The sequence below is a fragment of the Pholcus phalangioides genome, unplaced genomic scaffold (genome assembly GCF_987345545.1).
Source record: "Pholcus phalangioides strain wild (caught in Gottingen) unplaced genomic scaffold, Ppha-v1.0 ptg000008l_1, whole genome shotgun sequence".
Taxonomy (NCBI): Eukaryota; Metazoa; Arthropoda; class Arachnida; order Araneae; family Pholcidae; genus Pholcus; species Pholcus phalangioides.
The window spans coordinates 1,258,314-1,282,720 of NW_028301601.1; the positions used below are offsets into that span (position 1 = coordinate 1,258,314).

The window sequence follows — 24,407 nt, forward strand, 5'->3', positions numbered from 1 at the left end:
GCCGTAATACATGAAGAGCCCCCCTAACACCTCTTGTGCTCCAAAACCCAGATAGAAAGTGGTTGACCAGTCTCTTCTGAGGGAAACCGAAAAAAATTTCCATGCTTGCAAGTGTAATATTCGCTGAAATATTTCAATTCAAAAATCGAAGAAAAATTGGGAAAGAACAGCATAAACTAACGGACAAGCTCATTATGATCATGTAATTCTGAGATTTTAAGTAACTGCGTGTAAACTTCTTGTAATTGAAAGTATGTTTCTAAAATTATATAACGGTTGTAGAGATATCTGCTGTGCAAAACCATTTGGGACAGCCTGTACTTGGGATTGTTGCACATGTAAATTTATCTTAGGGGTCATTCAAGTATTACGTCAGTATCGATGGGGGGTGGGGGGTTGGGTTTGCTGACTTTGATGACAAGATGGAAGTAGGGGAGTTTGAATGATGCTTACGTCATCAACCCCCTTTTATAAAAATATCAAATGCTATTTATGGCATCTTACTGGGTGCACCAAGAACGAGGAAAATCTTTCCCCCTAGTTTATGAGCACCTGAACTATCATTCTTCCTATTGATGAGTTCTCTATACAGGGTGATTCAGAAAAGATGGGAAAACTTTAGGGGGGGTGATAGTACACACCAATACAAACAACTGTCATCAAAGAATGCATGGTCTAACATGAAACGTTATTCCAGCATAACAGTAATTCCAGCGTACAACCGTTCTAACAGTTGTAACGGGATAACGGTGAACTTTAGTAATTCTGAGTCCACGCCTTTTATTCACTGTGACGCAGATTTGCATACGGTTTTTATTCTTCCCCAGGTCATATTTGTATGCATGGTGTTCTTTTTCTCCCGATAAATTTGAATAAGAATGCCGTTTTAACGTCTGCGGAGCGGCCGTTTCGAAACGCGCGTTTGCGTTTCACGTCAGGCCATGCATTCTTCGATGACAATTGTCTGTATTAGTGTGTACTATCACCTCTTAAAGATTTCCCCATCTTTTCTGAATCACCCTGTAGAGCCACTTCAGTGATCTGTAAATGTTCTGTGGATACTTCAAATGATCTGGAAATGTGTCCCGGCCGCTTAAGTGTTCTAGAAATGTGTTACGGACCGCTTAAGTGCTCCGCAACAGTGCCGCGCTTCACTTAAGTGATCCGCAACATAGTTACAGATCACTTAAGTAATATGGGAATGAGCCGCGAGTAACTTGAAGGATGTAGAACTGCACTGCGGGCCGCTTAAGTACTCAAAAACTGCTCCACGTGTCACTTAAGGGATCTCTAAATGTGCAACAGACAGCTTAAGTGTTCTAGACCTTTTGCCGCAAAGGTCTAGAACACTCAAGTGATCTAGAAATGTGCCGCGGCCTGCGGATCACTTAAGTGACCCTTGAATGTGCCACGGACCTACTTGAGGGATCTGAAAATATGCCACGGGCCGCTTAAATGCGCTGGAGTTGTGTCAAGTGCCACTTAAGTGATCTGTAAATGTGCGGCAATAGTTCACTTTAACAAAATTAGGTTTGAGATGGCGGGTTAAATTTGGCCCTCGAGCCATGGGTTTAGCATATACGGCTTAGAAAGTGTGTGGCAATGAATTAGCTTACGAATTCTGCTGAGATGCCGTAATCGCGGGGGGAGCGGGGCTTCCTTAATCGCAAGTGGTCGCTGTAGCAATGAAGTACGCTACCGACGTTTCCTGGTGCGGTACTATGCAAAGGGCGGCGGACAGCAAAGGGTTAATATTCGCATCTCATGAAATGCATCATCCAGCCGTATTTGCCTGGATTATCAATTCATAAATAAAATTTCTGCTTTATTCTCTCCCCTCTTTTTCAAATTATTCTCTACGTACAGTATGCATGGCTGGATATGTTGGTATAGTCACGTGTTTTCCTTTCATCGTTATGATTTTTTTTCCTTGACAGAGTATCCTGTCGAGAGCACTTTGCCTTCGGATAAAGCCGAAAAAGTCGCAGGAAACAGGTAAAAAAATGCAATTTTAACCCTATTTCAAGTTTTCAAATGTATGCGGCATTTCCAGAACATGGTTTACGACATCGGGAAGTTGCGCGTGGCATAATTTCCAATATTTTCGAGATCATACAGACTACTAAATTGGTGGTAATACAGGGTGGGCGAAAAGTCCTCGACACATTTAGAATTTTTTTTTTTAAAATCAACCAGTTGAAACGAAAAATTGTGGTTTTTGCTCTAAAATACTTAACGTGGCTGTTTTTTTTTTGTTTTTTTTTTGAAAATGTAAAAAAAAAAATCAAAATTTTACTCACAGATAGCGTTGTATCCGAACAATTATTGCACATAAAATGTTGAACAAACAGTTTATAAGTAATGTTTATTTGCGTTATATAAAACTACTACATTTCAATTAGAGCCCCCTTCACCCCCCACACACACCCGTTTAGATGTAGCTAGAGCTAAAAAGGTAAAAATGTTGCTCATATAGAAATGCGGTAGTTTTGCGTAACAAAAATCGTAATAATAATGCACTGTTTGTGTCGCATTTTACGCGTTGTGTCGAGTGACTCCCCGAATGTGAACCATAGTAGATTAGCGACCCGAAACCTGTCATTATCTTAGTGCGGTGACAACCAGAATTTTCCGAGTTTCTTCGTTTCGAAATAGTGTTGATTTCAATATAGACATTGACATAACTATAGAATAGATCGATAGATGATATAGGCCGTATGCCTTTGTACGTATGTCGAAAATGGGGTACATGCATATTGCGTATGTTCGGAATTCACAGCCTTCGAACCGTGTAAATTACATATTCTATATTCTATTTGCTTTTTTAATTTTTATACTTATTCTAAGTATGGACAGAGCTTCTCGATTTACCCCAACATGTTTATCGTATTTCTTTTTAAACGTGTCAATTGTGTTACAATTTACTACCTCCGGGGGTAACCTATTCCATTTATTAACAACCCTATCAGAGAAAAATTCCCTGCGACACCATAACCTTGCATTGTCTCTCACTAATCGATACTTTTTTTTTTTTTTCAAACCGAGCACAACTCAGGTCTATTGCCATAGGCAATTTACTGCCTAGTGAGTTGTGCCGGAAGTGTAAGTGCGTGTACCTAACAGTCTGAGTGCGTATCTAGTTTTGTGTATGATTTTTCAGTGCTGCCATCTATGTATATCTCAGAAGTGAAGTGAGTAATGTGTAGTGACTGAATATTTGTACTGTTTGTAGGACTGTTGCTCTCTGTGGCGAGACGTTTTAACGGGGAGATCGGCTCGCATTTGCGCCTCGAAGTTGGGAACCACAGAAAACCAACTTCAGCCGACCACCGCTGTGGTGACGGTGGGGCTCGAACCCGGGACTAATCGATACTGGTGTCCCCTTGTAAAAGCAGTCGATTGGCGGTGTACTAAAAGTTCATGGTCCATCCTATCCATCCCGTTGAAAATATTGTTTAGCGTTTTAATTTTAATTTTAAATGTTTTTGTGTTTATATTTGTAATTTATTTTTCATATATTTACTTTGAAGTCTTGTGTTTCAGTCGTTGACTTCTTTTAAGCACAGTATATTGTCGGGAGTGTTTGCTTGTATCGCTGCGTCGAGCCCACTTTGCCGTATGCCTGTATAGGCGAGACGACAGAAAATATTGATATATGCAGTGGCATCTGTGGGGGAAATTTTGAACTTTTCTATTTATTGATTTTAAAAAAAAAACCCAACGTTTTAACATGTGTTTTGGTGCAAACCGCACTTTTTTTTTTTACGTCAACTGTTTTTTTTAATTAGATTTTTTAAAATGTGTCCAGGATATTTCGCCCATTTTGTACATTAAAACGTCTTTCAGTCGGTGTCAGGCGGTACAAAAAAATTCATCCGTAAAAGAGAGGTGACCGTGGAAAAAATGATTGCTATATTGAAGCTTTTTAAAAAAACACTTAATTATTAATTGGCCGTAAAAGAGGGATGACCGTTAAGAAGGGTTTCATTGTATTATATTGAATTGGACTGCCGCAACAAACATGAAATCCCTGTTGGGAAATATGGAGGACTCCACCATCGCATGGATTAATGGTCACTTTTCCCCGTGTGTATCAATGATCACAGAAAAAAAAAATTTGCTAGGAGTAAAATTGAAGCTTAAGTTCGGATAGCCTTTGTTTTTTTATTTATTCAGTTGACGAACGTCCTCGTCGCGAATAGAATCCGAAGCATTCAACGATGCCACGTGATCCGAAACGCAGAAGTCAAAGATCACGACCAATCATCATGACGACAGCAACGACGACCATAGTTCACGCACGCGTCTCATGATACGCATCTCGTTGCAACTTGTTTCTTCTTTTTTTTTTGTGGAATTTTTCAGCGTGGTAAATGTAAATCGGTTCAGACGAGGTCAGAAAAGAGGAAATGTGTACACTAGTATGGAAATTATCACACAGCTATAAGATCCGATATAGCGTCCTGTTATACAGTCGAAGTTCTTTAAACCGAAATTTTTCACGTTAACCGAATTTCGTGTTAGCCGATAAGCAGGAGAGAAAAAAAGGAATTTTTGGCATTCTATTTGTGTTAGTTTGAAATTTTTTGAAATTTAACACAGTGTAAATTTATACAATTACAATAGGCCTACACTTAATTAATCAAATTCACTTTCAAAAAAGGGAATAAAATGCTCGGTCTTATTTTCAAAAAGGTCTCTTTCGCGTTCTCCTAAAGTCATTCTTCCGCTTTTCCGAGGCTTAGTTCGTCCTCGACTGGAGTATGCTTTAAGGTTTTTGAGACCATACCTACAGAGGGACATACAGTTGGTTCAAGGGGTGCAGAGAAGAGCTACACGTGTCCTTATTGGAACACGGGGCTTGAGGTATGAAGACACTTCATTTTTTGAGTATGTTTACATTGGATGAACGCAGGTGTCGGGGAGATATGATCGAAGTGTTCAAAAGTTTTAGCGAGATGGATAGAATGGACCATGTATTATTAGTACACCGTCAATCGACTGCTTTTACAAGGGGACACCAGTATCGATTGGTAAGGGACAATGCGAGGTTATGGTGTCGCAGGAGATTTTTCTCTAATAGGGTTGTTAATAAATGGAATAGCTCACCCCCGAAGGTAGTAAATTGTAACACAATTGACACGTTTAAAAAAGAAATACGATAAACATGTTGGGGTAAATCGAGAAGCTGTCCATCCATACTTAGAATAAGACAACCATAAATACATTTTACGGGCATTGTATAATATTTAATCATGTATAATTTCATTTTTAATTGGGTTGCTGTATTTTTGGAATATAATGACATCCATATTTATTATGGGCATCTTTTTCTCAGCAACCCCGTTGGGCATTTTGCCTGTTGTAGCGTTGTATTTGTATTTAAAACGCTGTTCTTTCCACCATTTTTAAAACGAAAAATTCACATACCGGCAGCATTGAATTATTTTTTGGAAAAGATCTGTGATGGTTCGCTGCTTTTGGGCGGCTCAATACGGGCAGATGGCTAAAAAATTTGGTTTAGGAAACCCCGTTGAAAACCTTGGTTAGGTGGGGGCCAGAACGTTTAAAAGTGCGTGTAGCACGATGTTGCTGCCTAGTACAGTGTGTGTATGTGTGTGTTTATTTAGTGCTGCCACCTATTTCCCGGACCGAAAGTGAGAGATAGGCAATGTGTAGTGAACTTTTAGCTGGCGGGTCTGCTGCTTGCTGTGAAGTAAAGCAAAGGAAGTGTGCAGAGGGTGTGGCATCGGCTCGGCATGAAACTCGCTCCTTCGTGAAAGCGTAACAAAAGCGCTTTTTCTTTCGAAATGGAATTTCTTTTTTCAGGAAATTCTCTACCTGCCGAAACTAACGTCTTTTAAATGGCGACATCTTCCGCTCCAGAGAAGATGAAAAAGAAAGTATTTTCTTCTTTGCAGAAGGACAAAAGAAAATAAAAACGAGGACAACAAATAACGTCGTGAAACAGTTATCAGGGCTATTATTAACGTGTCAACCATCCTCAGGAGAAAAGAACAAGGACGAGACGAAATACGCTCACTCACGCGACGTTACTTAATGCTTCTCAGACGCCGCAGACACGATTTTATTGCTGTAATATTATTATGCGGCGAAAATAGAGCAGTAGCTCAAAGGGTTTGTATAAATTACAGCGAACACAAAACTGATCTAGTTCTATTAAACGTTGGAAAAGGCTCGATCGAATGCGGGGTTATTCGCTCTTGGAATGAAAACGAGCAATTTATGAAGTCTCACACCTTTTAACATAGTGAAGAATTATGCTCTAATACAGCGGTTCTCAACAGGTGCTCCGTGTGAACTCTCAAGGGGCTCCGCGGCAGCTCGAGAAAAATACAAGGAAACTAAATTCGGAAAAACAATTATAAGTATTTTTGAATGATATTAAATCAGTAACTTTAATGAATGAAAAATAGGCCCACGGGGCTCCTCCACAGAAATTATATACCAGAAAGGGCTCCGCGAGTCAAAAAAGGTTGAGAACCGCTGCTCTAATAGAATTATCATTAAAAATTGATTCAAATATCATTAAAAACCATTGATTTTTTTTTCAAATTGTTTACACATTTTCTTTATTGGATGTGCTATCCTATGATGGCATAAAGGTTTACATATCTTGGATACTAAATAATTTTTTTGTAAGTTTTCAAAAAAATGCATTAAGAAACATTAAAATGCATATATAAAGGAAACTGTTCAGTTCATGGAATGAAGCAAATGGTTGAAATTTCATTGACAATCTTATTTAAAATTAAATTTTTTGAAATTTAAATTCTATATTGCTCAATTTCAATTTTAAATAAGATTGAGTCAATTATATCTCAATCTTTTGCTTCGGTGTCATGGTATTTCATCCTGCGCGCAAGCTGTTTTTAAAAAATGTGTTTTTTGAAAATTTACAAAAAAAAAATTTAGTATCCAAGATATGCAAAACGTTATACCAGCATAGGGTAGCACATCTAATCAAGAAAATGTGTAAAAAAATTTGAAAAAAAATCAATGGTTTTTAATGATATTTGAATAAATTTTTAATGATATTTCTATTAAAGCATAATTTTTCACCATGGTGAAAGGTACGAGACTCCTTAAGACGATGCTTATCTTTTTTTTTTCTGTTGATGGGAATCGGAGTCGCATTTTTTAGAAACACACTGTACAGTCAAACTCTATTGCAACGACCCCGGTTGTAACGACAACTTGGTTATAACGTCAGTAATTAGCGGTGTTGGTCGATCTCTGCAGAGAATAATGTTAACGGACCTTACTTACGATATCGATTAAAATGCCACGAATTCAGATATAACGGCACATTTTTTGTCGTTTCTCATGACGTTTTAAATAACTAACGATGGAAAAAAGGATTTTTTTAAGTTTGGGCTCCTAATTAACATGACACGGGTCATTACTGTATTTTTCCGTAATTTTGCTTTTACACCTTTTTCCCGTCACAAAATTGTCCTGTTTCCGCTGGTTTTTTGGATGAAATTTACTTTAATTATTAAATTTCGGATTATTAATAATTAATCTTTAATTATTAAACGAAGCTTGCTTGAATTACTAATCATTACTAGAATCGGGAATAGAATAAATTGCATAATTTGTAAAATTTGTCTTAAAAATTAATATGACTATAAATGTTCATCTCACATACAGTGGCATCCGCTTGTAACGTGTTTCAACAAACCACCTTGAAAAAACGTTGTAAGCGAGAAAATGTGTTCTTCTAACGATATTCAGTAAACGAGATATAAAAAAAAAAGACCTTATGGTTTCGGTTACTCGCGGATTTACGTATTCGCGGTCACCACCGGAACGTAACTCCCACGAATATGGGGGGGGGGGGGCTACTGTATAAGCAATATTTGGCAATTTCGCCGACACACACACACATTTGGCAACACATTTATTAATGCAACCCGTATTAATTACCCGATTTTCCCCATACTTGTATAGATCAAATATGGTCACCCCTAATCATAAAGAAATAAAAACATCATGCGCAACATTTGATTACCACTGATTAAATTTTTCGCCAAAAAATAGAATCTTGAAAATGTAAACTTCGGTTGTAACGACAGAATTTTGCTTAATCTCGTCGATGTCGTTATAACCGAGTTTGACTGAATGTTGCAGGGGTCTTCAACGCATGGCGAGCTTATTGTCGTGGCCCGCCGATCATTTTCAGAAAATGCTCATAACATTGACAAATGATTAATTCTATCATTAATGAAAGAAATTATTTCGTATTTGATGAAATCTGTAATTCTAGAATAAATGAAATAATTCTAGAAAAATTGATTATAACTCAAATTTATATACAGTCGAATCCCGTTTTAACGAATACCGTTACAGCGAAAATCTCGTTTTAACGAACACTTTTTTTTAATCCCCCAAATAAGTTTACATAGGTACAATGATAGGTAATTTGGAATTCCTTTATAACGAAATTTCGTTTTAACGAAGGAATCACACCGGTCTCTTGGCGTTCGTTATAACGGGATTCGACTGTATATATATAATGCAAGAAATAATTCCAGAATTACAGGAAAATATTGAAAAACGATTGATTCTAGAATTAATAAAAGAAATGATTTCGGAATTGATGAAATAATGAATGAGGCGCCTTTGCCCCTGAGCTGGGATATTTGGCGGGCATAAAGCCCTACCCTTGTGTGTGTGTGTGTGTGTGTGAGGGGGGGCATGAAGAAAGGCGTCGCGAGAAGAAAATATGGTTCAAAGGGAAGTTCCATGTGTGGAAAAGGACTTTTCTAATCCAGGGCCGTCTTGAGAACATCATCCCCCCCCCCCCGGGCAAATTGATCATTAGGGGCCGTTCAAGTATTACGTAAGCAAATTTTTAGAAATTTTTGACCCCCCTCCCCCCCGTCAGCAAAAGTAAGCAAAACGCTGACCCCTTCTCCCCACCCCCCCCTTGTCAGCAAAATTTCATCAGCTCTGCCCCTCTGAAACCTAACGCATATTGGTGGGATCAGAGACGTACACGGGGGCGGGGGGGGGGGGCATAGGGGGCTCTTTCGTGCCCCCCTTCCCACGATCAAAAATTTATTTTTTGAATGCCGAAAAAAAATTTTTTAATTGAAATTTTCGAAGAGAAAATACCTTTATATGTTATTATAATCAATTTCTGTTAATTTCAATGTTATTTGAAGGCTATGAACTCAAAATTTATGCTTAATAAATTCATTGCGACCCACCCTCTGTGAGAAATATAATGATAAATCAAATAAAGGCCCTTGACCCGTGGACAAATATGGCCCGGGGGGTTTATCTGATGCGGCCTGCCCTTTTCAAACCTAATTTTGTAAAAATGAACTAAACGGCACATTTGCAGATCGCTTAAGTGTCCCGTGGTACAGTTCCAGAACATTTAAGCGGCCAGTGGCATATTTTCAAATCACTTAAATGACCCGAGACACAGTTCCAGAACACTTAAGCGATCCGTGGCACATTTAGGGATCCCTTGAGTGACAAGTTTTAGAGCACTTAACTGGCCCCCAGTGCGGATCTACATCACTCAAATTACCCGCGGCACATTCTCAGATAATTTAAGTGATGCGTGGCTCAGTTCCAGAACACTTAAGCGGTCCGAACACATTTCCAGAGCACTTAAGCTGCCCGGGCACATTTCCAGAGCACTTGGATCCGCGAAACATTGAGATCACTACAGTGGCTCTGTAGGGCACTTATCAATAGGGGGATGTTACTTCAATTGTGTGCCCACAAACTATCGAAAGGTTTTTCTCGTTTTTGGCGCACCGAGTAAGATGCCATTAAAAATATTTCATATTTTCATAAAGAGTGGTTGATGACGTAAGCATTATCCAAACCCCCCCTCCCCCATCAAAAGTCAGCAAATCGGAAACCCCCTCCCCCATCGATGATGACGTAATACTTGAACGGCCCCTTATGAATGAATTTAATTTATCATTATGAATGAATAATATTTATAGCATTTGATTACACCTCCCTGCGGTAGTGTTATTTTTTCTGAGGTCCCCCACCTGACAAGAAGCGATTGCTTACCACCTTACGTGTTTAATCTCGAGAATATTTAAGAGATCTCATTACCATGAGGTCCTCTCTGCACTTGAGGGCCCCCCCCCCCACCCCGGCTGGGCCCATCATAGGCGGAGATTGACTTGGGAGTCTGGGGGGGGGGCACGATGATGATGATGTCAATTCATCTATACATATATACATTAGATCAGTCGACTCCACGTTTGACTCTGGGGAGGCAATGCCCCCCACGCCCCCCGTATCTCCGCCCATGAGGCCCATGCGTTAAGACGGCACTGATCTCTAATCCATGAAAAAACACCAAACGTAAAGAAAAAAAAGCAAAAACTCATTCAAACGCTGCTCAGGAATTTCCAATGCCTACAATGTAAACACACTCAACAAGTGGCATTCTCTTCTCCCTCTCTCTCTCTCTTTTTGGCGGCGAAAAACATCAAAGGAATTTCGTGATCGCCAAGCATCAACCACTTGGCGAGACGAAACGAGAGTCAACAATGAATCCACCAGCGCGTATTTCTTCTACGTCGTCTGGCAAATAAGTGATAGAGTCTCGCCATCAATTGGCGACTTTTAAAAAAGAGTGTTATCTCTTCAACAACGTGTGTGCGTGTTTTTGTGGGTTGGACCCGTTTTTTCTTTTTGTTTCTTTTATCTTTTTTCTCCTTCCCGTAGCCACTTTTATCTTTTTTTTTTTTTAAAGATTTATTTTATCATTATGAATGGAATAATATTTATAGCATTTGATTACACCTCCGTGCGGTAGTGTTGTTATTATTATCATCATTGTAATTTTTTGTGAGCGACGTAGAAACGTGTTTATTAGTGGATGAATGGCTGCCTCCGTGTGATTTCCTAATAACGAGGGGGGGGACCCATTTTTTTTTGGGGCGTCGACTTGTATTGGTCATTTGAAAATGAGGATAATAAACAAAAGGTGAGTTTTGATTTGATTATTATTTGATTTTATTACTTTCATAATTATGCGCGTATTTGGATGTACACACACACACGCATTTGAGATCTCTCTTCTCAATCGATTTCGGGGACGTGAATAAGATTTTACCCGGGGCCTCCTCAACTGTGTCGGAGCGACCCGGGGCAATGCCTCGTGGGCCCCGAACTTCAATGGCTAATGAGCTAAAACTATAATGTTATCTGTCTTGGGGGAAGGTGGGGGGGGGGGGAGGGCCTCTTTGAGGATGTTGTGTGATCAAGACAACTAGAAACTAGAGGTGTAGGCCTATTGATGTTGCCCAGAGGCGCATTCATGGTTTTGTCGCCCTTCTCCCATTCTAGTCTAATTTTCTTGACTACGCTTTCCTTGAATTCGCCACCGTGATGTACTATAACCTGCTTGGCCTCCTCCACTCCTGCAAATACACCTGTGTTTCTTAGTCACTCACACACTCTTTAGTCATCCACATGCTTGCACATTGTTTTGATCACTTACATCCTTGCACACACTCTACGTCACTCTTTTGATTGCTCACTGATGTGGCTCCTTGCTGGGTCACTCTTTTGATCATTCGATCTTTACACATGCTCTAGGTCACTCATATCATCATTCACATGCCTGCACTCACTTTAGGTCACTCACTGACCTGGGTCCTTGCTCTGTAGGTCATTCCCATGTTTGTACATACTCTAGGTCATTGTTTAGACCATTTTTAAGCTTGCACATGCTCTAGATCATTCTTTTCGTCATTGACATGCTTTCACACTCTAGGTCACTCTTCTGGTCATTCACATGTTTGAATGCATTCTAGGTAACTGTTTTGGTCATTCACATGCTTGCAAACTGTAGGTCACTTTCTTAGTCACTGATCTAGTCCCTAGCTGTCTGGGCAGAGGTGGATTTATTGAGGGTTATATAAATTATTTCTCCCATTCTACAAATTTTCTTGGCCAATCGTTCCTCCAATTTGTCTGCCCTCTGAACTTACAGCACTGGACGATTGTCAGCAAAGCCCCTCCCATGTAAATATTTCACTGACATTGCCGGGTGTTTAATTTTAGGTATAGCCCACATGCCCCCTTCCCCTGTGTACCCCCTGCCTCAAAGAAGACTACATATAAGCTCCCCCCAAAAATAATTGTATTTACCCAGGGCCCAAACTTATGAGGGACAGGCCCTGCTACAACACATGAAAGACTGACAGTACTAAAGCTTATAGGACCCAAGTCTTGCCACAGAGAGCAACAGGCCTACAACAGTACAAATATTCGATCAGCTCACTTCACTCGTACTTCAAAAAAATAGATGGCAGCACTCAACATTCATGCAAAAACAGTAGATAAACTTTCAGACTGTTAGGTATGCATGATGCATACTTCGGGCAGGCACAAATTGTTTGGTAGTACAGTCGATTCCTGTTTCAACGAAAACTTTTCTCATCCCCCAGATAAGTTCACATAGGAACAATGTGAAAATATGGAATTCCTTTATAATGAAATTTCATTATTTCAAAGTGAATTTTCTGGTCTCTTGGAGTTCGTTATTACAGGATTCGACTGTAAATTGCTTATGACAGTAGACTGGAGTTGGACATGGGTTTGATAAAAAGGGTTATGGCAATGAATCCCATTATAATTTAAATTTATTGTAGGAGGCCCTTGGGCTGAGATATGAGGAGTCATGGGTACATGATTTGCCACCTATGGGTTATTAAAATTTTTCTGCCCTTTTCCTGTTCAAATTCAATGTTCTTGACCACCAATCATTAAAATCTGCCACCATGGGCTATAGATTTAGTACCCCCCCCCCCCAAATATACCTCTGATCCAGAGGTGCAGACATGAAAAAAATATTGAATGAGCGGGCTGAATGTTACTAGTCATCCCATAAAAATGTGACTCGAGCTATATATAGGAGGAGTATTTTGCATTGTATATTCATTAATTATTGGGGGGGGGGGGACAAGCTATTTCAGCCCCAGGTTCCAGCACATATGCTCTGGTCATGGATCCCCCCCAAAGATACTGTGAGATTGTTATAGATATATAGAGATGTATTTTTTGCTATTGCCTAGTATTGTCAACCTGCATATTCATAGGAGAAGTGGGTGGGGGGGGGGACTAACTAACTAACCCATGGTGGAAAATTTGATAAGGTGGCAAATGTGATAAATGAGTGCTCAAGAAAATTAGAGTAGTTCAGTGAGTGACCAAGAAAATTAGAGTAGTTCAGTGAGTGACCAAGAGAGTACAAGTGAAAAAGAGTGACCTAGAAAGTGAGATACCAAGTACGTGAACAACTAAGAGAGTGACAGAGTTTGTGAAAGCATGCGAGTGACTAAAACAATGTTCAAGCATGGGATTGATCAAAACAATGTCCAAGCATGGGAGTGACCTAGAGAGCGAGGTGCCAAGTTGATGAATAATTCAAAAGTGACCTAGGGAGCGAGGAATCGCGTCAGTGAATGGTAGAAAGTGGCCTGGTAAGCGAGGGACAAAAAAGTTACCTATAGAGTGTGAAAGCAACCCATAGAATGACATAGAGATATGGGGTATATTCAAGTGAAGGGGAGGAGGAGGGTTAAGTGGGCTATATATATATATCCCAAGGCAGCAAATTTGAGGAATGAAAAATTATGAAAATTAGATTAGATTGGTGTAGGGTGGCAAAAAATTGGTATCGTCCACAGGTGGCAAAACCATAAATCTACTGGGCTCCAGTATGAAGGGCCCAGGGATGAATTTGATTTAACTTTTTAATTTTTTTATGCTACAAATTTAGGGTAGAGGAGCCCATGTGCAGAGATACAGGGTTATGGGATGCCTGTAACATCAATGAAATTTGTACAGATGAATTAAAATACTTATATATGAACATTGACATCGTGTCCCTTCAGACCTTCAAGTCTATTTCCACTTATGAGAGTGACCTGTGAAGAATCCTGTCCTGTGAGCCTGCCAGAGATCTTGGTCCATGGACTGACTCCGGGTGGTAGTGTAAGGGGTTCTCAATCAGGAATCAACAAAACCCCTTGGTGGTCCTTAATGAGATTCCAGGAAGTCCATAAGCTTGTATGAGAAAAAAAGCATTGTTTTTTATTTGCGTTATGCTGAATATTATTTTGTAAAAGGGGATCCATGGACTTCATATTATTGCTACAAAGGCGGCTGTGGAACACAACAGGTTGAGAACCCCTTGCTGTAGGGGGTAGCCATGGTTGCAAAATTTGCCTTTCATGCCGGATTCGCTGGAGAAATAGTTTGTGTTGTAGGCTAGAAGCATAAATTAGCTGGGGTAAGGTGCTTTCAGTTCCTGTGTCTAGGGCAGGGCTTGACAGGCACCAGGTTGTCTTGATGAGTAGAAAATTGATATTGGCACCTTCCAACATGAACATTTTCAAAAAATCAAGTCTTTTTTTCATAGCTCAATCAATGCAGCAGAAGGAATGAATGCAAGTAATCTTTCTGTAGGTGTGACCATTTTGCCCCAAACCCTGTGCAGAAAATTCATCTCCAACAATTCACAGATAAAGTGATATAGTAAGTGAATGAATGAACAGGTTAGTGAGCAAGTAATAAATTGATCAAGTGAGTCAGTTAGTGATTGAGCAAATGAGTGAGTCATTCATACTGTCACAGACTTGCTCAATCATTCACTCACAGTCACTGGCTTGTTTAATCACTCATTTGGTAACTTATCTTTTCACACGATCACACTAATATAGTTATTCATCCATCCAATCACTTCATCAGTCATACGGTCACTCACGCTAATATTCATATGATCACTCTGTCACTTATACGGTTATTCACTTGCTCACTCAGTCATCTATAGGTCACTCATTTGGTCAAATGATGCAGTTATTTACTCACCCACCCACTTATATGGTTACTCACTCACTAAATTTTTTGCTAGCTCATTCACCAACTCTTTTGGTCAATCACTCGCTTGCATATTCACTTACTTGCTCAATCACCAGATTACTCACTCGCAGGTAACTGTCAGGAAATTGTTTGCAGTGAATTTTCCCAGCAGGGATTTTTCCCGTTTGTGAATTTTCCTATTATAATTTTCTGTAAATTATCCCCAACATCTCCTATTGATCTTCACCAATGTTTGATCATCAGTCAGAATTCTGTGTTACCAGATGATTTGTGGCCAAACCATTCTTCTGTTTGATTATCATGAAATTATAGTAAAACCTGTCTTTCGGGAATGCCAGCGGGTCAAAAAAATTTATCCTTAAAAGATTGGTGACTGTTAATCGAATTTGAAATGCATACTTTTATTATACAAGGGGGGAAATTATTATTTGACCAATTATTATTTATGAAAGAGGGGTGACCGCATCTGAGTAGTGTTCGTTAAAAGGTGTTTTACTGTAATTGTTTTCACAATTCATTCATGCTCATGTCTTTCATTATTCAAGGTCCTATTGTAATATTATTATCATTTTCTCCTTGTAGTTCAGAAAGCAAAAGTATTGGACACATTCCTGATATCCGTAAGCAGCAGCGGCTCTGCATCAGAAGCTGCGGGAGTGCAAGAGCTAGATGTGCCATGCACTGACATGACCCAACTTAACGCAGATGCTCAATCTTCCTCTTCTTCGGGATCGAGACCAGAAGCGGCAGCATTTTTCACAAATAAGAAGAATGCTTTGACAATCAAAGAAAACTGTGATCTTCAGACTTGCTGTGCTTTGCCAGAGAAACCGCATGTGCCAATTGGACCAGGTAACTGAGCGATTTTTTGATTTCACTGATTTTTATGTGCCTGTGATAGTATTGTTATTTACCAGATTCTGTTTGGTTCAGGTAGTTTCACTTGCAATACGTTCTTCTCAGATCAGTTAGCTGTGCACAAGCAAGTTGTCTACCATCATGGAAAAGTCACAAAATAAGAGAGAAGGTCACTGATTTTTTTACGAATAGATCTTCGGATTTTCCTACTCTCAATTTTATCCTCGTAAATCGTGGATTTTTATTGGGTTACCCATCGCAAATGCCCAATAGATACCCAGGATTGTGCAGTGGCAGTTGGCCTATAGTAAGAGTAAAGTAAACTTATAAAATAGATTGCATGTGATCCCTTTCAATGTTCGCTGAATGGTTTGTGTTGATATAATATACCATCTGTGGAGTAGCCGTAATATATATTTTCATGTTTTATAAAGTTTGGGATTCTGATTTATCTCAAAGCAGAATGTTTTACATTGTTCTGCATGCAATGGAGCCCTCAGTTGAGTAAGAGTATTCTTCAGTAAAATTCCCCATAATAGTGTTTTTTCACTTTTCTTGAAATTGTTCCAGATTGTTCTGCAGCTGCAATGATATCGCAGATTTTGCTTATTCTGTTTTGGAGCTGATGTATTTCTGAATGAATGAGCTATCAATTGGAAATATTACATCACCCTGTTAGAAATTATTTGCCAATAACTGTTGTATGATCCATGTCTTACCAACTATCACTGTATGCTCAAAATGGCCTACAGGCTGGCAAAAGCATTCTGCAAAAATTCACACATACTGACAATTAGTCTGGACTTGGTTCATGCTGGACCTATTCCACATTTTCCGCAGTTTCTTGGTTACCATATCACACACTACATAGGTATATTCCAATATGGGTTGATAAAGACATTGAGGATCACAAACTCAAATATGCAAAAGCTCCTTAAGTCTAGGTATTTTTATGGCATAGGCACATGCAGAGGGGGGGAGGGGAAAGGGGGATGACTGCCACCTCCCCACCCCCATTCAAGGAGTCTGTATCTGTTTATGTTTTATGATTACATCTGTGATGCTTTGCGACACCTTCAAGCATCTGACAAATTGCAAGTGATAGGTCTCCATGGTAATTAAACAAAATTGGTATCAGTGCTTAAAATTTCCCATCTGTGACAAACTTTTCAGAGTTTCTGTCTACTAATGTGGGAAGGGTCACTAAGCCCAGGAATAATCACAAAACAGGCTAATTAGGACTTCAAAGTTTCAAACTTGATAGCGATGATAAAATGCAAAGCATGACTGAATTTGATTTTTATTAACTTTCAGAAAACGAGCAATTGAGTAGTGACGTTGCAGGCAGTGATAACAAGGCTGCAAAGGATAGTGATACCAACGATAACCAAACTATGGCAGTGGTTCAGCCGACTTTGCCAACAATATGCCATAGGGAAATGGCAGTAGATTGCCCCGATACTTTTGTTGCTGTTGCCAAAACCACTCCGAAATATCCTCCTCCAAAAAAGATCACTTGTCAAGAAGCAAGGGATAACATGAATAAAAGTGGCCTTTACTACTTCACTTCCGACAACTTCAGGTAAATTCTGAATTTATTTGTGCTTTATTAATAGATTATATTTGCATATGCTCCTGTGTCTACTTATTTAAATTCCATCAATTGCAATTTCACTGTAGCCTATTGTAGCCTTAATTCTTTTTACATAGTTTTGCAAATTTCACTGATCCACATTATAACTAGTAGGGCAGAAATAGCCAAACCATCTGTAAACTGCCACATCTTTTTCAAAAGAAGAGAAATACACCAGCCTTTTCTATTATTTATTCATATTCCTGTACTATCACAAAATTATGGGGTTTATTTTTGCTCATTTAGGGCCCATGTTTTTTACTATCTGGGTTCCAGGTACCCACAACATATTGCTGTTTCAATCATCTGCATCAAAATTTACTAATGCTCAACTCATGTTACCTCTTGTTTTATGACTACTATTAAATCATACATGCACTCTGGAAACATTCTTCTTAAGGAACTTTTAACGAGTTTGATGTGCACCGGGAAGTTTTGTGTGGGTATATTACGTGTGGACCTAACTTATGTATACTGTTTGAGTTATGCATGTTTCATGTTGAAGCAGCCATCCGGATTCCATATTCAACGTAATAGTGGTAAATGTATGCATTTTTGTGTTTATGGAAGCATTGTATTCAATGTCTGTGAAGAGTCTTTTTTTAATGATAGACCATCTTGTAATTGGAAAACCTTGGAATCTGAAAACCTATTTTAGCCCCATTAGGGGATCAGTTAGTGCATTTATGGAAGCATTGTATTAAATGTCTGTGAAGAGTCTTTTTTTAATGATAGACCATCTTGTAATTGGAAAACCTTGGAATCGGAAAACCTATTTTAGCCCCATTAGGGGATCAGTTAGTGCATTAAAATGAAGCAATTTTAAATCAAACCACAAGGAAACTTATTCTTATAATCCTTTTGATTTTACTTTTTTATCACAAAAATTAGAAAGTTTGCCTGGTTTTAATTTATACAAAAATTGCCACGTTTTCAAGACAAATAAATACAATTGGTTGAATGGTCTATGCGCTTCGGCTCTTCAATGGAGAGCCGTCATCAGGACCTCGTGGTCAGAATTCACACGAATGAGCTGTGGAGGGATGATGTTTACGTCTGGTCGTCCGAAGAGTTCACCTTTGTATTTGCTGAATTCTGACCACGAGGTCCTGATGACGGCTCTCCAATGAAGAGCCAAATCGTCAACCATTCGACCAATTGAATTTATCTGTCTTGAAAACGTGGCAATTTTTGTATCAATTTTACTTTTTGTTCCGTTTGTTTTCATCAGTATTTAAAATCTATGCATGCCATGGCGATCTCCTACACGATATTTCAATAAATCGGATACCACGATAAAAAAGTTAAGTGTGTTCATTGCATAATTTCAGGAATTACGATAAGCAGACGTCATCCCAGGACAGCCCCGAAGATTCAAGGCGAACCCCTCCCACACCTAGAATAGCAGAGCTTATGGAAGAGAACGAATCTGTTCCTATAACGGAAGAGAAAGCTGCAAACGGGACTGTCATCCAGAAAGGTGGCAGCGAAAAAATGATTGGCTCTGACCATTTGCAAAGGATTAAGAAGTACCAGGTAGGTTATACTTGTGTGCAAAATGCATGTGTAATGTTTTTGGTTATATGGTTACATTTGACACCAACAATTGCACTGAACAACAAATTTTGACAAACTTTCTGCACCCGAAACATTCTCATTTCTTATGTAATTCTGTGCACTGAACATGAATTTGACCATGAAGAAATTAGAATGGCTATGGTTTTCTCTGAAATTTTGCACATTTGATACACATATAATAACACAATAAGTTGCATTGAAACACAACATAAGTATATAGAAAATAAAATGAATGCACAGAAAAAACAACATAAACATATTGAAACTACATCTTTATATATGGGTGGCACAACATTAATATACATTAAAAACTAGTGATGTGGGATGAATAGTGATTTTGCAGAACACTGAATATTTGGTGGGTGAATATAAATTTTCTTAAAAATCATCACAATCTATAAGTATGAAATTGATTTTTAGTGTGTATGTTCTCTATACAAATCTACAATTTTTGACAGATCGCCACAAAATTTTGCATATATTCCAAATGGGAGCCAACTTGGATTATAAGCTACTTTAGAAGTTTGTCAGAGCTAGGAAAATGCTCAAGATGGTCAAAAATCTGTCGGGCAACAATGATTTTAGAGCCTCAGCAATGACTTTTCAAATGTTTATTTTGGTTACCATGGTTCCCTAGCAATGCGTTTCAGACATGCATATGCCTTTACAATGGTTTGGCACTTTTTCATTGTGCTGGTACTATGTATATAATAGTTTATTCCTGTATAATGGTTTGTCACTTTTTCAATCTTCTCAGTACTTGAAGAAAACCCTGGCAGTGCTGGGTATTAAAGCTAGTTAGCAAAATTGAATTAAATTTATCATTTGAATATTAAAAAACCGGCAAACGAACAATTGTTTCCATGATATATTGACAATCAAATATAACAATTGATTTTGAAGAAATCTTTTTTTTAACACTTGTTACAATTTCACATGTAATAAGGTAAATGTTAATCATTTACTTACTCTCAACTAGTAAATTGTAAAATTTACAACTCATTTTCTTGTTTTTCCTTTTTAACTGTTCAAATGTCTTTGTTTGCCTTTTTCAGTAGCTTAATGCAGCGATACCTCGGCTAACGATGGTAATTTGTTAGCCAAAACATTATTGTCCATTGGTTTCTATAAAATAGTTTAATTTGTTCTTGTAACTACCTAAAATTTTAAAGTAATTTTCATAAAAAAACTAAGAAGCACTATAAAAATAAAAATAGAAACTGACAGAAGGCTGATATAACTTCACAATTGAATAAAGGGTAATTTAAAGGAATATTAAAAACTGAATATCTTTTAAGTTTTACACTATGTACTCAGGTTGATGAGCCATAGTGAAAAGAAAGTGTGAGGCAGTGTGCTCTGTGCGATATATTCAGCTCATTTTTCTTTTGTACACATGCAAATTTAAAAGTTCCTAGAATGTTTAGTTTGGTATTAAGAATTGCCACATGCAATGAAACCACTCGTCTAAGGCTTTTTTAAAATGTGTTTTCTCTTAGCTTAATCATTCAATTTGCATGAAACATCTCAAAATCTTTCTGAAAGAGAAGGCTATTTACAAAGTGATTCTTAGTTGGAAAAAATATTAATTTGGCTCGAGGGAGTTACTGATTGGATTCATTTTAATTGGCATGAAAATATACAACGCTGCTGTTTTATGAGAGCTGATGCATCCATTTCAACTAAAATGTCTGTTAGCTGAATCCCACATTTGTTAGCTGAGGTAGAAAAACATTGAAAAAACCTTTGTTGGCCAAAACATTTGTAAGTGAGGCGTTCATTAGCCAAATCACACACTGTATCTTGTCTAGTTACATCCTTCAGTAGTGAACTTGACTTGTGTAACTCATGATCACTTTCAGCTTAGCTTACTGCAGTAGAAATTCTATTTTCAGTTTTGTATTTTTCCTATCCTAGAAATTGACCTTGATATAACACAATGAACTATAATGAGTAAATTTTTAATTTACACAAAAAATATTCCAATTAATATAATGTTTTAAACTTAGTTTGATGTACATAGAGATATTCGGCCGAACCAAATATTCAGCAAAAGGACAAAATATTCGTCCTATCTCTAATACACAACAAAAAATATATAGAAACGCAAGTGTACAATAGTTCAGTTATCAGTGGTCGGCTGAAGTTGGTTTTCTGTGGTTCCCAACTTCAAGGCGCAAATGCGAGCCGATCTCCCCGTTAAAAAGTCTCGCCACAGAGAGCAACAGTCCTACAAACAGTACACATATTCAGTCATTACACTTCACTTCTGAGATATAGATGGCAGCACTAAAAAAAAAATCATACACAACACTATAGTCCGTTTCAGGTTAACTTTGCAGTGAAGGGGAAGCTACGAGGGAACCGCATCACTCGTTGCTATGGGAACGAAAGCCTCTTAACCAATGTATCGATGCGCGGCCTCGGTAAGGTATGGCCGATTCTCGCCAATCTCACTGAGAAAAATATTTTTTACGTGTAACGTAATTGCACAGTTAAATTAGTAATAATTATAGAATTAAAAGAAAACCATTGCCGATATTTTCAGAAATTAAAGTGAGATTTTTGAAATCATTTGTTTTGTTTTTTGATTAGAAAGTGTTTTAAAATTTAGAAAAAATAATTATCTTCTATCAGCGTGTCACTTACTCTTCATTGATGTGCCGTAAGTAACACTAAAAATTTCAAAAAACAGTCATATGTTTCTGCAATATTTCCCTTCCTTCAGCTGAAATTTATTTACAAAAAAAAATCCAAACAATATTATGAAAGCAATGTATAATTTTAAAATACTGTATATTAACCATGGCTCTCAAAAACTTGGGGATTTTTAATTTTTCTTCAATTTAAATGGAAAAAATTAATATTAAATAAAATTAAGAAGAAGCAGATTAACTCTGTTTTCACGTGTAAATGCAGGAATAGCCTCAAATAATAATAATGATACGGAAAAGTTTAGAATTTTTCTACTCACTTTTCTTCCCGAAATTTTCGTCGCTCGACCTTACCCCCCTTCCCCGAACGGTATACATCGATGCCACTTGTTTTCACGACAGCTTTAGTCTTTTGTTACGGTTGATGTGGTGCTCATGGTTTTTACAGATGATTCTTATAGAGTTTTGTTTACAGCGAGTATTCAAAAACCAAAAATATGGTATTCAGGAATGGAAGAGCCGAGAACTTTAGCGTGGCTATCTCTGGTGAAAATAAAGACACAACTGTCACATAAAGGATGAAAGCCCAAACCACTGTGGACCCCCCCCCCTCTCATTTATTTTATCTGAAGAGACACTAAAGGCAAGGGGCATCGAGAGAAACAGGTGGGTGGAAGATGGCGTCCGTTCGTGTGAGTGGAAGTCGCGACTCTGTCAACACTCTCCGTGATCGGAAACTAAAACTATCCCATAAACATGGCAAAAAATAAATAATTAAAAAAAAAAGAAAAACCTAATCAAAACTTCTGCACCCATAAACAGCCTCTCACAATAGTATCGGCAATCTCGTGGTAGAGAAACACTTCTTGTAATCTATGAGTGAATATCTGAACTCACTGAGCCTATTTTTGGGAGAAAATAAAACTGATTCAATGTTCGTTTTTATGTAAGCCTATAACTGCATGTAAAACAATGAAAAATTGTATCGTTATGGAAAATTCAACCAAATAACGAAAAAATATATATATATACAGTATACAATTGTGTAACGGAAAAAACACGACAGTGATATTGGCGGGGAAAATTTCTAGGATATCGCGCCAGAGTGTCGTTGCCGTTGCTATGGATTTTTGATAATGGTAACCAATATTTTTTACAATTTAAAAATTTTAAACAAGTAAACATCGGTACAAAACGATGTTTTTTCAGTATTTTTTTCAAAATCATAGAAAAACTCGAAATATTCTGTATAAAGGTTCACCTTAAACCTCCGATATATGAGAACTATATTTTGCGGCGAAGGAATACACTCTCTACCTTTCTCTTCACTGCAAAGTTAACCTGAAACAGACTATAGATACGCACTCAGACTGTTAGGTACACATACTTACACTTCCGGCACAACTCACTAGGTAGTAAATTGCCCATGGTGATAGACCTGAGTTGTGCTCAGCTTGAAAAAAAAAAGTTCAGTTATCAGCATCTGATATGTGCTACGTTTTGTGTTACTCTTGTACTAGGTGTAAGGAGCATCTCTTTCAGTTGTCCAACAATAGTCAGCTAGCATCCAGGTTGACCACTTTCCCCAGTAAAGTTGTTCAATTGTTCTTATACTTTTTTTCAAACCATACAATGTTGTTCGTAAAACACTTTTTAAATGTTTACAGGGTAGTATTTCAAACACAAGAGCATATAGAAATTTTTATGGTGATATTCATATTCAGCAGTTGAATCAATTATCATATCAAGTGTCGTGAATCTGAAACAGTTGTAATAATAACTTACTAACAAAAAGTTTGATAAACGGTGTGAAAATGCACAAAAAAATACAGTAGCTACAATGTATTTAAATAGTGAATGCGGTTATCACACAAGGCTAATTAGGTTACAATTACCCACATTGAACTTTTTTATATTCATAATATTATAGGATGACATTCGCATGAGGAAAGAGCAAGATGAGCGCTTGGCCTTTGAAGATGAGTTCCTACGATCTTCTCTCAGAGGATCTCAAAAGCTGAGAGCATTGGAAAAAAAATATTTCTCTGATAATTCTGGTATCGAGAACTCTGCATTCCAACTGGAAGAGGGCGATGCTGTTGATGCCCCCGAGGCTGAGGATGGGAAGAATCTTGAGGGAAAGCTTGTGGGTTCTGTTCCTGATAACGAGCCTCCAGAACTCTCGAAAACATACAGTAAGTTGTTAAATATGTATTTCATGTTTACGTATAAATGAAATTTTACAGAAAGCACTTGTGAGTCAGGTTAGTTGTTCAAATCATTAAGTATTTATACTCAAAATCAATGACATTTTCATTCAAGTAATTAGCATTTTCAGGAGCCATCGCTTCAGTTGTGACTGTGGACTACCAAAGATACCTGCTACTCATGCATGCATACATGCAAGGTGCTAAATGTTCACAAGGATCAAACAACCTGAAATTCTGAAACCACTCTGCTTTTGATAAATACTTAACAATATGTTTTTGCTACCAAAACTTTTGAGGTAATTTCACTTTTCTTCCTCCCTGCAGCAGCAACAGAGCTGTCAAACATGCTTCGCAATGTGTCATCATTTCTCAATGAAGCCTCATTCGATGGAGACCTCATGCTTCTCGAGAGGCTTTTTCACAATCCAGAGTTCCATTCTGTGCTTTGGCTTCATAATAAAGTCCAAGAATTGAACTGCTTCAGCTGTATTCCTACTCCTGTGTCAATCGAATCTTTTGACCTCAGCAATGATGTGAGTATTATTGATGTTTTATTTTTTATAATAGGAAAAGCAT

General features: G+C 38.0%; 1 protein-coding gene across 2 annotated transcripts in view; it reads left to right on the forward strand.

Annotated features, from left to right (window-relative positions):
* Positions 1 to 24,407, forward strand: part of LOC149083480 (protein PALS1-like) — a 68,290-nt gene that overhangs the window by 14,423 nt on the left and 29,460 nt on the right. Inside the window, exons 3-8 of one of the 2 annotated variants that reach the window (XM_089234002.1) lie at positions 1,938 to 1,995; positions 15,481 to 15,750; positions 17,071 to 17,338; positions 18,721 to 18,925; positions 23,552 to 23,816; positions 24,156 to 24,364. In XM_089234002.1, coding sequence (XP_089090128.1) covers positions 1,938 to 1,995; positions 15,481 to 15,750; positions 17,071 to 17,338; positions 18,721 to 18,925; positions 23,552 to 23,816; positions 24,156 to 24,364 — 1,275 coding nt within the window. Of the gene's footprint in view, positions 1 to 1,937; positions 1,996 to 10,538; positions 10,994 to 15,480; positions 15,751 to 17,070; positions 17,339 to 18,720; positions 18,926 to 23,551; positions 23,817 to 24,155; positions 24,365 to 24,407 lie in introns of those variants that run through there. The other variant, XM_089234003.1, reaches the window with a different exon arrangement.